Source organism: Myotis davidii, unplaced genomic scaffold (genome assembly GCF_000327345.1).
Source record: "Myotis davidii unplaced genomic scaffold, ASM32734v1 scaffold68, whole genome shotgun sequence".
NCBI classification, from domain to species: Eukaryota; Metazoa; Chordata; class Mammalia; order Chiroptera; family Vespertilionidae; genus Myotis; species Myotis davidii.
Window position 1 is genome coordinate 1,687,935 of NW_006300376.1, and position 13,041 is coordinate 1,700,975.

At 45.9% G+C, this 13,041-nt stretch overlaps 1 protein-coding gene across 2 annotated transcripts in view; it reads left to right on the forward strand.

Moving 5' to 3' along the window:
• SCML4 (sex comb on midleg-like 4 (Drosophila)) overlaps positions 1-13,041 on the forward strand; it is a 42,870-nt gene that overhangs the window by 14,779 nt on the left and 15,050 nt on the right. The window contains exon 4 of one of the 2 annotated variants that reach the window (XM_006777207.2): positions 779-973. In XM_006777207.2, coding sequence (XP_006777270.1) covers positions 779-973 — 195 coding nt within the window. Of the gene's footprint in view, positions 1-778; positions 974-11,800; positions 11,991-13,041 lie in introns of those variants that run through there. The other variant, XM_015572765.1, reaches the window with a different exon arrangement.

Sequence of the window (13,041 nt, forward strand, 5' to 3'; positions counted from 1 at the left end):
TGTACTGGTAATAATAAATGATTGATTGAATGAATGAATGAATGAATAAATAAATAAATAAATAAATAAATAAATAAATAAATAAATAAATAAATAAATAAATAAATAAATAAATAAATAAATAAATAAATAAATGGAAGAGAAGAGACTTTTTCCTTCTAGAAGGATTACATATGCTACAGAGACTCTCCCCTTTCAGAAGGTATAGCTTAATCCCTCCCCTACCCTGGAGTGGGCAGGACCTTGTGACTTATTTGTAAGGCAATAAGAAATTGGGGTGTACAGTGGAGAAGTGTAGCAAACACTGTGGTGGCCAGGTGAAGGTTAAACCCCAGTGATGTCGTGTGGATGTCATGTACACCTAACCTGTTGCAATGAGGAAGGCACTTCACTTCTGTGGTCTTCCTCCCCAAAACTCATCACCCCAGTCAAACAATGAGGCAAAATTAGACAAAACCAAATAGAGGGACATTTTACAAAATATCTGACCAGTGTGCATAAAACTATCAAGGTCGTGGAAAACAAGGAAAAGCTGAGAACTAGTCACAAACCAGTGGAGTCTAAGGAGACACCACAACTACCCGCAATGTGGTCTCCTGGATGACATCCTGGAACAGAAACAGGACATTCGTGAAAAAAACAAACAAAAATAAACAAACAGGTGGAAACCAATATTACGGTAGCTAGAAACAAAACAGCCAACAAACCCCTCTGCCCCAGGCCTGAGGTGTGTGGCTTTCTCCAGTGCCCGGCTCTGAGTTGCTCTCTGGTTTTCCAGTCTCGGCGTCCTTTGATGGGAAACAGCACCTGCGGAGCCTGCCTGTGGTGAACAGCATCGGGTATGTCCTCCGCTTCCTCGCCAAGCTGTGCCGAAGCCTCCTGTGCGACGACCTCTTCAGCCACCAGCCCTTCCCCAGGCGCTCGAGTGCCTCAGAGGATGCCCAGGAGAACCAGGAAGGCAGGATGGAAACAGGTAGGCTTTGTCCATCTGTCTTTGCCTTGCCTGCAGGTGGTCCCGGGGGTACCTGCCCTCCCCGGCCAGATGAGGCTGCTGCTGAGGGAGCTGCCACAACTCCTCGGAGCTCTCCTGCTGCTTCTCTGGAAGCCCCAGGAGTAATCAGGGCCAGTCAGGACCAAGGATACCTAGATGGTCCGCATCCTGGCTGCAGTGGGAAGAGGTCATTCCATTATAGCTTCTAGGCCTATTAGAATTTAAGAGACCGCATTGCATATAAAGAGTGATTTTCTTCACACTCCTCTAATTAAGACTCCTGGGCATTTATTCATCATTGTTGAGTAGTTGAAAAACCAAGAAACTAAGGAAATAAGAAATCCTGGAAAAATTAGGGCTAAGAATCAATTACATTGGTCCTGCCCAGGGACCTCAGATGCCTACCAATGGCAATAAAAGGTGTGCCTGAGTGTCTATCATTGCAAGAATTTGACCAGACCATAAACCAAATATGTCTTCCAGTGAGAGTTAGTGTTTCTTTTTCATCACAGAATGGAAAGTGACCCAGGGGCTGGGTGCCTTTGGTACCACCAGCCCCTGAACAGCTCAGCATGGGAAAGTGGCCATCCCAGTGGGAAGGGCATAAGGCCACATGGGCAAACTTGCCATGATGTGTCTGCCCAAGGGACTAGACATCAACAGGACGTGCTCCTTCTCTACTTAGCATCCCTGAGCTATGGATTTGCAAATAATTAAATATGCATCCAGGTTCCCAAGGATGAACAGAAGAGTTGTCTTTCTCCTTTCTTCAGAAGCAGTGCCGTTGACATATAAAGAACACAGAAACAGCGACACTGGAATCTAATTATTATGTCATTCTGCAAACATTTGCTGAACCCTCTTCTGTTCCAAGACCCTTTCTTGGGATAAGACAAATACACAAGTTTAGCAAAGTTGTTGTGGTATTGAGTGGCCATTATGAATAATGAAAAACTGATACAACTGTAGGTACTCACAGACAGCCTTAGAACATTCAACAAAAGGATGTCTATAATAAGAGTGGCTATATCGTAAGCCTAGGAAGAGAGCAGAAAAGGATAAATTTAGATTTTTTTGTCTTATATTTTTAAACACATTTCTCTTTTTTTAAAATTAATTTTCAATCATAGTTGATATACAGTATTACATTAGTTTCAGGTGTACGACATAGTGATGAGACATTTATATACCTTACGAAGTGATCACCCCGCTAAGTCTAGTACCCATCTGACACCGTACATAGTTATTACAATAGTATTGACTATATTCCCTATGCTGTACTTTACGGCCCAGTGACTATTCTTATAACTGGCAATTTGTACTTTTTAATCCCTCCATCTTTTTCACTCATTCCCAAAACCTCCTCTCATATGGGAGCATTAATTTGTTCTCTGTATCTATGAGTTTGTTTCTGTTTTGTCTGTTCATTTATTTTGTTTTTTAGGTCCCACATATAAGTGAAATCATATGGCATTTGTCTTTCTCTGTCTGACTTACTTTACTTAGCATAATATCCTCTAGGTTTGTCCATGTTGCTGCAAATGGTAAGATTTCATTTCTTTTTCTATGGCTGAGTAATAGTCCATTGTATCAGTATATATGTACCACATCTTCCTTCATCTATTGATGTACATTTAGGTTGTTTTCATATCTTGGCTACTGTAAATCATGCTACTATGAACATAGGGGTGCATGTATCTTTTCAAATCAGTGTTTTAAATGTATTCAGATATATACCCAGAAGTGGATAACTGGGTCATATGGTAGTTCTACTTTCAATTTTTGGAGAAACATGCATACTGTTTTTCCAGATTTGGTGGCTGCTCAAATCTGCATTCCCACCAGCAGTGCACTAGGGTTCCCTTTTCTCCATATCCTCGCCAGCACTTGTTGTTTGTTGATTTAGCCATTCTGACAAGTGGAAGGTAATATCTTATTGTGGTTTTAATTCACATCTTTCTGATGATTAGTGATGTTGAGCATCTTTTCATATGTATGTTGGCCAGCTGTATGTTCAGTTTTGAGAAATGTCTATGCAGGTCATCTGCCCATTTTTAATTGGATTACTGGGGCGGGGGGATGGAAGGGAGGCTTAAGTTGTATGAGTTCCTTATATATTTTGGATATTTACCCCTTATTGGATTTATCATTGGCAAATATATTCTCCCATTCAGTACATTGACTTTTCATTTTGTTGATGGTTTCCTTTGATGTGCAAAAACTTTTAGTTTGGTGTAATCCCATTTGTTTATTTTTTCTTTTGTTTCCCTTGCTCAAGGAGACATAACAAAAAAAAATAGTGCTAGGAGTGATGTCAAAGAGTTTACTGCCTGTGTTTTCTTATAGGAGTTTTATGATTTCAGGTCTCACATTTAAGTTTTTAATTTACTGTAAGTTTATTTTTGTAGCTGGTATATGAAAGTGGTCTAGTTTCAGTTTTTTGCATTTATCTGTCTAATTTTTCCAATACCATTTATTGAAGAAACTGTCTTTACCCCATTGTATATTCTTGCCTTCTTTGTCATAGATTAATTGACCAAATAGGCATAGGTTTATTTCTGGGCTCTCTATTCTGTTCCATTGATCTTTGTGTCTGTTTTAATGCCAGTACCATGCTGTTTTGATTACTATAGCCTTGAAGTATAGTTTGATACCAGATAGTGTGATACCTCCAACTTGGTTCTTCATTATCAATATTTCTTTGGCTATTTGGGGTCAACAAAGTCTTAGCATAGATTTTTTTTTTAAAATACTGTCAAAACATTGTCTACAGTTTTACTTTAATCTCTCTGAAACCAGGGAAATTCTGCCTTTACAAAGAAAGGTAACTAAATTTGGCCTTTGTGAGCAGATGCTGTATATTTCCTGTTTTTCTTGATATCTCTGGGCCTCAGTTTCTTTTATTTTTTAATATATTTTTATTGACTTTAAAGAGTAAGGGAGAGGGAGAGAGAGATAGAAACATCAATGATGAGAGAGATCACTGATTGGCTGCCTCCTGCATGCCCCATACTGGGGAGCAACCCATCGAATCTGGGACTCTTCCGTCCGCAGGCTGAAGCTCTATTCACTGAGCCAAACCTGCTAGGGCTGGGCCTCAGTTTCCTAAATGAGGGCTTGGAGTTGCTCATGCCTAATGTTCCTTCTGGTTCTGACAGTATGGATCTGGCTTTCCTGTAAAACTTAGTTCACTCTGAAACATTCTAAAGCTAATATATCTTCTAGTGAATCTTGCAATGAGAAGAGCAGAAGTGTCTAATTTCACTTCTCAAACCCTTGAATCATTGTTTCATTGAACAACCAATGACCCATGGGACATAACCATAAAGCCACATAATCCATGTCTCCCATTGTCCTTTAAATGTATCCTGTGGGACCATTTCTTTCCTATCCATGAATACATTTAGGACAAATCTTGTGACTCTTCTGACTCCTTCAGGTAACAAGATATTCTCTAGCCAATAATTAATATGTCCAGGTCAGTGTGATCATCAAACTTTAAATTTCACTCAAAGATATAACTACTCCCCATTCCCAGCGGAGGCCTGCTTTGCCAGTTGCCTACAGCAGTAAAGGAGGGTTTGGTTGGCTTCCCTGCACCCTCTGCCCAGCCTTGTGTTTTTGCCCCTCTCTCATATCTAGCTCATGATTTTGAAGGAGAGGCAAGAACAGGAGAGCTTTTACTTGGCTAATCCTGCTGTGAGTTGGCATCATGCTCCCTGATTCTGGCAGGTGTTTAAAGCTGATCCTTCATCCTGCGGGCTTTCACAAGGGTCTTTCGGTGATTCCACCATCGCTCACATGGACAAATGTAACTCCTCTCTGGCTGCTTACTTACAGTCCTTCCATAGCCTCAGGTACCTGTGAGCAAATCTCTAACTGCTCTCTGTTGAGGCCCCCGTGTGCCCTAGACAGTCCTGTGGAAAGGATCTAAGATCTTACTTCAGACCTCTCTTCTGATGGCTCCATCCAGCCCCTGAGAAACACACATTCTCTACTCAAACCAACTGTGGATGTGCAGGCAGGTCTCTGCAGGCACCTCTCCTTTGCTCTACCATCAGAGCAGCTAGACTTTTAGATTTCTCATGGGAACCACACAGGGATCCATTGTGTCTCATAAGTTCCAGAGGCAGACAACAAGCTCTTCACATGGCCGCATTGAAGCCCCTGGGAACCCACTGGACAGTTCTCTCCATAATTCATCTTCTATTCAACCTGTTTTGCAACCCCTACAATTTATTTTATAGACTAGACGTGGGTTGTCATCTATAGGTGCAGAACTGGCTTCCCACCATCTCTTTCTGCAAGATTGGAACCCTTCACTCTGGTATGGGGTGTCTATTGTCTTGCAGCCTCATGCCAAAATGAAAACTAAAATAGCTTTACTTTAACATCTTGTCCCATGAGCTCCCTTCAGCTGCCTTTAAGTGATCATTGAGAAAACTCTTGCCTTGGTTTTCACCTTATTCTCTCCCCTTCCAAGCTCACCATGCTGAATGAGGTTCCAGTCTTTCCCCTGGAGTAGTGTAGCTGCCTCACTGCTTCCTTTGACTGGGGCGGGCATTTCTACCTGAATGCTGGTTTCATTCCTAGTTGGCTTGGCTTTGGAAGTAATGACTACAATTGTTTTCTTGACCCCTTCCCTAGCCCATGGATGCTTTGAAAAACTGAATTGTTCTAAATCAACCGATTTCATGGCATTGTTCCTCGTGCCAAGTGTTGCAGAACAGAGTGCTATGTGTTTCATGTGTCCAGGGACCTCAGGGAGAGTGGGAGGAGGCAGCTATGGCACAGTATGCTCTAAGCAGCCCCAGTGTCACACGTCTTTCCCACCAGTCTGCCATGGGGCCTAGAATGACACCATTTAGGAGTATGTCTTTAGATTATGACATTGCCTCTTTTGGCTTACCTTGTCAAAATTCCCTTAAAGGGTAACACATCACATTATTATTACTTTACATGAGGAATTAGTTTATCACGTGTTTTCCCACCATTGTGTCAAGAAAGGCAAGGGTGTTTACAAGGGGGAGGAATGGAGGTCTTTGTTCAGCTTAGGCTCCCTCTCTGTCCATGTGGCCACATTCCTCAACAAGGTTGTGCAGTCTTGAGCTCATCTGAAGCAGGGCCTGCTTCGCCCTGAGGTTGTTCTGCCAAAGCCAGAGTGTTGCAGGCTTGCTGCCACGTCGTTAGAGGGTGTGTCAACATTCACGAGAGCATTTCCAGAAGACAGCTAATAAGACCATAAGAAAATGCAAAGCCATGGCACATAGGATCTATCAAGGGAACTATAATGTTTGTGTTGAAAATGGATGATTTGGGGAAGACATGGTTTTCTGGTCGAGTATAAAAAACAGCAGGTCATGTGGGTTTGTTCTCTGTGGTCCTGAAGGTGGATTTAATTTAGCCTGAGGTCTTGCTGCTCAAACTCTGGTCAGAAGAAATGTCACCCCCTGAGAAAGGCAAAAGCTCAGCGGCCTCCCACACTCGTTAATCACAGGTGCCAGGTGTTTCAAAGACACAGCAAAGTTTGGGAAGCAGAAATTGAAGGAACACTCTTCTAGGTGGAGAGCTTGGCAACTGAACAACCAGGTGGAACTCTCAGAAGATAGTTCCCTCAGAAGTCAAGTGAAGTTGACATTGTAAGGACCCTCTCAAAGTCAAAGCCACCCAAGGCTGCTTGGGCGGTAGTGATGTCCCCATTATTGGTGACACGTGTAGGTGTCCACGTAGGGCCAGAAGGGGGAACTCTGGCAAGATGTTCTTTCTGGTCCCTTCCAGGTTGAGAGTCACCTCTGGAAGTGTCAGAGGATAGCACTGGACAGCAGGAGGTCAGGGTGCCCCAGAAGCCCCAGCGAGGGGGCCTTTCAAGGTGAAGGTAAGGAAACTAAGAGAGAGGCTCCCGTTGGACCAGAGAAAGGGCTTCTTCCAAATTCCTTCCTCAGACCTTTGAAATATAAACTCTTTCACCAAATGATCTTTCTCCTGTGTCCAAGGAAAACCAGGCTTCAGACCTACTCAGCTGCCTGAATTCAGTCTGGAAGGTAGTTCTTGGCTTGAGACCAGGGACTTAGTCATTTTTCTCCAGTTCTGTTAACTGATGGCCACCCGTGGTTTGTGTTTTAGAAAATAGAGCAGCTCTCTGGGTGCTTCAGGAGAATGGAGACAGAAACATGAACTTGATAGCATTTGTGGTTCTGTTAGACATCATGAAATGATTAAGGGGAAAAGTTTACCTTACCTTTGAATATTGAAAAAAAAATCTCAATTATAAACAAGCTTTAGCCAGTGCTTCTGAAACTTTAATGTACTCAGGAACCATCTGAAAATGTTGTTAAAAAGCTGATTCTGGCTCAAGGGGACTGGAGTGAGCCTGAGAGTCTGCATTTCCAGTGAGGGCCTAGGTGCTCTTGGTGCTGCTGCTGGTTGGGGACCACACCTTGAGCGACAAGGGTGGGCTGACAGAGTCCTGCTTACATAGGAAAATTTATTTCATGTTTTCAGTAAAATAAGTTTTCCTCTACTAGGACAATGCCTCCCCTGCAAAAGTGTTGCCACTAAAGCTATTCCAGTGTCCCATGGAGGTAACCATGGGCTAGAAAGGAAGATAGGGTCATGAGGGCCCAGAGAGGTCAGGGGGATGGCACGTGTGCAAATCCAGATGAAAAAGAGGATGTTTGCAGGGCTGGGGAGGAGGGTGAAAGAAAGGAAAGAATGACAACAAGCGAATTTCTCAGTGTGGGCTGGCAACCACCTGCAGCAGGGTCTCCGTTCCCCACGCCCTGTGCACAGAGCCACAGTGGCACTTGTTTCTGCCGGTCTTTCCGGAATCGGGGTCCAGATCTCATCTCCCTGCTAGAGGGACTTGGGGAGAGGACCACATAGTCCCCAGCAGAGCCTGAGACATAACGAGTCTGCGGTAAATATTTACTGACTTAAATTGTGTGCAACACAACAGACCAAATTGTCTCCTCGCCAGGAGCAGGGGTGATCTGGAAACCACAGATGTGGTAGCTGAACTCTTCTGCAAGATCTAATGTAGAGATTGGTTTCCTGCCTTTTGAAGGTGTGACATGATGGGAACAAATTGTTTAGTTTTTGTTGAGAAGCTCTTTTGATACGCAGGTGGTAGGGGTGGGAGATAAGGAAGGACATTTATTTTTGAGGCTTGATGTTTTTGTTCCTTGGCTGTGGTGTTTGAGCTAGAAAATTATTGGAGTAGCAGACACTCCCAGTGTGTTTCCTTATGGTGGAACTTATGCACCCAGCATTTAGAAATCAAATCTGCTTCCACGTTGAACTACAAATCTGTTTAATATCCTAGCTCTACGGAGAACATCTATGTTTACAAAAGACTGTTTATTCCAAAGAGGAAATAGAGTTTATCAAAGCATGAGTTCCTTGATACAGAAGCACCCATTGAATGAGCCGGCGAACATTTACTGTATTGGGCTCCCCCTACTTGTGATGCCCTAAAGCCATAGAGCCGAGGCCACACAGAAAGGCAGAAGTGGGGAGGACCCTGAACTCAGGTCTTCTCCTCCCTGGCCCTTTGCCCTTCCTCCCCAGCTGGTCTGTCTGTAGGGCCCGAACACATGCTAGGTGGGGTGTCCTATTTCTGAGCGGAGAAGCCTGACGCACAAAACACGTGTTCACAAGTGGCTTGTGGTAGGTACACCTGTGTCACTTCTTCTAGCAAAGAATTAAAAGAACAAAACAACCCCAACCCCCATTCAGCAAAATCTCACAGGTGGAAACTGCATTCCAAGTACACCGATCCTCTGTTCTCCTGGGTTCTCTAACTCGGCCCCCAGCAGTGTTTCATCCTCGTCCTTGCGCTCCAGCTGTGTCCTCGCTGGGTGACATCCAGGGGGCAGGTAGAGCCCGTCGCTCCAGACAGAGGAGGACTTGCTCTGCAAAACCCACACAATGTGGCCTGCTCCCCCAGACAGGAGGCACAGTCTGATCTGACATTTTAAATGATGTATAAAATGAGAGATGGGAAAAAGGAAATGAAGGGAAGAGTGTGTCTCCAGATTTGGCCGCAGCTGCGGTCCCCCGGTGCAGGCTGCTGATGGGAACATTGCAGAGCTGTGTTCGTCCCGTCACAGCCACGGGCCACGGGAACGAGGTGAGCTATCTGGGTCTCAAGCCAAGGGGGTCATTTGGAAGGAGACCAAAGTACCAGTGTCAAGCTCAGGCCTGAAGAACCCTCGCAGAGGGTTTTGATGGGAAGCTTAGAAGAAGTGTGCCCACAAGCTCTGTAGCAGGTTCTAAGGCCTCATGTACCTTCCGAGCACGGAGTAGAGAGCATTTGCCAATGCGGGGTTCCTAATCTGAGTTCTGCCTGTGTGCCAATAGGATTCCTTTAGGAAAAGCTATTAATTATTTTTTCAATGATGTTATTCATCACATTCTAATATCAGTACATGTTTTAAAACATTGAGTCAAAGGGAAAAATATAACCTCTAGAGAAAAGCCTGGCTTTTGTAGAATTTAAAATAGATTTTTACAATGTTTGCTAATTTATTGGATCCCTTTACATGAGAAGGCTTAGGTTCTCCTTTGAGTCCTGTAGATACTAAGGAAGCACAAAATACGTATTCAATCATTATTGGTTAAATGAATGAATGAATGTGCCAATTAAGTTGTTGAAACTTCCCACGGTAGGTCAAATATGGGACAAAGGGCATGATATTGAATCATGTTGACCAATTTCATAATATTTTAATATAAAATATTTATATTAAAATGCAACTAAAAAAATTAGGATCACAAGAGAAATCATTTTGTGTGTTAAAGATGCCACTACCCAAGACCAGAGGAGCAGAATGGTGGCGACAGCAAATGCCCATGAGGCTCTTGGCTGTTTGGAGAGCTCCTTCTATGAGGGGCTGTGGAGGAAAACACCAGCCCATAGGAAGAGGCCATGTGGACTCGTTCTTCCTACAGGGCTGGTCTCGGCAATTCTCTGAAACACACCCCTGCCCCTGCCCCATGTTCTCTCTTCAGATAAAAAGCTACTAGAAATCTGCTTCTTTGTGAGGCTACTGTGCCTATGTGACACCCCCACCCCTCAGTCCCTAACTGGCCAGACAAGGCTGGGGACTCCCGGGTAGGCTGCAGAGGCCCCTGTCCAAAGAGTCTCCTGCCTGTGATGGGAGAGATGCAGGGGATGGGCCAGGCCTCGAAGGAATGCAAGAAGATGGGGACCAAGTTCTCTGACTCATACATCAGAACGCAAGACAGATGGGAACAAGGACCGAGGATATGAGATATAGCCATCCCAACCCTCAGGGCTCACAGTAGCTATAACTGGAGACTCATTCTCTCCTTTGGGCTGTTCCCTTGGACCAATACCCTGTGGCCCTGTGGTGGGCCTTAAGGTAGTATCTGCCGCTTCGCTTATCCACACCAGTATCTGCGGGCCGGGCATCAGAACGAGGGTAAAAATGGCAAAGCATGCCAAGAGGAACTAAAATAACTTAGTAACCCCGTAAGCTTCTGAGATAAACTCACACACTCTCTCCTCTCAGTGGGCAGTTTCTGGGTCTCATGCCTAAGCCGTAAACCCTTTGCTGAAAGCAATCCATAACTTTCCTGGCAGAGAATTGGACAACTACTCCAGAGCAGATACAGCCTGGCTGCTACTGAATCAATGATTACAGCTTCCATTTGGGATATGAGGAGGGAAGAGGAAGAAACAAGTCCCCTTTCCCCATCTGTGTTAGTTACCCTTTGCTGTGTGACAAATTACCCCAAAACTTGGTGGTTTAAAATAGCATTTATTATCTCACAGTGTCCGTGAGTCAGGAGTTGAGGCGTAGCCTGAGTCCTCTGGCCTTAGGTCTCCCACACGGTTGCAAGGACCTCAAAGCCCAGCTAGGGAACGATCTGCTTCCCAGCTCACGCACGGACTGTGGGCAGGATTCCGTTCCCCACAAGCTTTGACTCCTTGCAGTAGAGACCTCTCCACAGAGCACCCCGAGACGTGGCAGCTTGCTCCCTGAGCATGAGGAGCACTGGGAAGTACTGGGAGCCCTCCTAAAAGTCAGGGTGTCCATTTAGAACTGAAACTTACAAGGCGTCCTCTCTCTATTCCAGGACTCAACATTTCTCTGATTAAGAATCATTTTTAATTTCCTCAGAGTTCTATGAAAGTCCCCAAAGTGTGGGGACCCTTAAGGAAACAGTGACTGTGGAAGTCCCCCCTTCCACCGCTCCCTTCCCCCCCCCCTCCTCTGGGAAGTTCTCATGGGCCTTGGGGCAGAGGCTCGGCAAATCTCCAAGTGGAGGGGTGATTACAAAACCTGCTCTCCTCCTGAGAATGAAAGGCCATTCATGATTCCAAACAGCTAACTTTGGGCGAAATTTGCCTTGGGGCAAAATTTCCACAGGAGGGATTCAACCCATAGGCTTAGGACAAAGTCTGAGGCAACCCAGAAATATTGGGTAGATTAGCCAGGAGTAAAGAAGTTTAGGTGGCAGGCATTAAAATTATGCTTGGCTTCTGTGCATCTCATTAGGGGAGAAAGGATATAAATGTACGTAAATGGACCAGAGGGGAGTCGTAGGTTCATTCTGAGGGCTGAGGGGGCTGAACCTAGAGACAAGCTTCCAGAGAAAATCTATACTGGCCAGAGACCAAGTGAAGGGGAAATGTAATCGAAGCAAATGAAATGCTGAGCCTCATAGGTGGTGTGGCCTGGTGCCCTTTGAACCGGGAAGGCTGGGACAAGAGGCCACCGAGGGCCCTCAGGGAAAACACCACAGCTTATCTGAGCCAGAACAAGGGGCGGGACTGCCCGAGAGAAGGAAATCTGCAAGCCTCCAGCAGAGCCTCCGTGAGAGCGGCTAGGGGCTGGAGGGGAGCTGCTGTCTCTGCCTTAGGAAGCCCTGGGAGGGAGGCCTCTCTGCCTCCCACGAGGCAGCAGGAGCAGGTGCGGGCACCGGGGGCACCCAGCGGAGCGTGTGCGGCTGTCTGGTGGCAGAGTCACCCAAGGTAGGAGACAATGCCCGTGTCCCTGATCGGAGCAGGGAGGCACAGCTGTGCTGGGGACTGGCTGCTGTTCCCTGGGGCCTCTCCCTCCTGCCCCTTCCTCTTTCTGCCTCTCTCCTCACAGGTCTCTTTCTTTGCATTTCAGAGCTTCCTGCCATGCTCCTCAGGTGGTGGCACCAGGAGAAGCTGGGGAAGTTACTCCCAGCTGCTGGAGTGGCAGTGTTATCAGGCTGGCTGTAGTACTTGCTTTTCTAATCTGGGTCTGCGGGCTGGAGGTCTGTGGTGCGGCCCTCTCTCAAGCAGCCCGGCCCAGCTGTTCACACATGGAGCCTTCTGGACACTGCCCCGGGGGGCGGGGCGGGGGTGGGGGTTGACCTTCTTGCCAGCCTGGGCAGGGCTGTGTGGTCTGCTGGGCTGGGCAGACCTGCTGGCAACTGATCCTAAGAAGGCACCCGCTCAGCCTGGGGAAGGCAGCAGTGATGATGGTAGAAAGGGTGCAGCCTGTGCAGCTGCTCCTGCAAATGGGAGGTTATGACCCACGTGGGGAGATAAGGTGGGGAGAGGAGGGTGAGTGTGTGTGTATGTGTAAAGAGAGAGAGAGAGAGAGAGAGAGAGAGAGAGGAAGGGAGAAAGAAAGGAAGAGAACTGGAAGAAAACAGTGTCTAAAGCTCTGGAATTTGGGGGTTATTGTTGCATGAATAGGTATTATTGAGGAATAATTTTGCAGATGGAGGTATTTTGCTCTTCAGAGCTTCGTTTGGTTAGAGAATCCAAGTAAAGTGCCAGCTTAATTTTTTCAAGTCCAAGTTTACTTAATGGGAGACGTTAGGTCTTGGGTTCTAAATGACAAGGGTCAACGCCAGCTGAACTGACATTCGGTCAGGAGTGTCTGTGGTTATCCGCGGGGACCCCTTTTCCCTCTCTGTGCTGCTCCTGCCGCTTTGGGGCTTTCTCTCTCTCTCTCTGGCTCTTGGTTTCTTCTTCTTGTCCCTCTACCTCTTCCTGTTCTTCTTTGGAGGTTCTCTGGGTGCCACACCTGACTTTCCATCAGGAC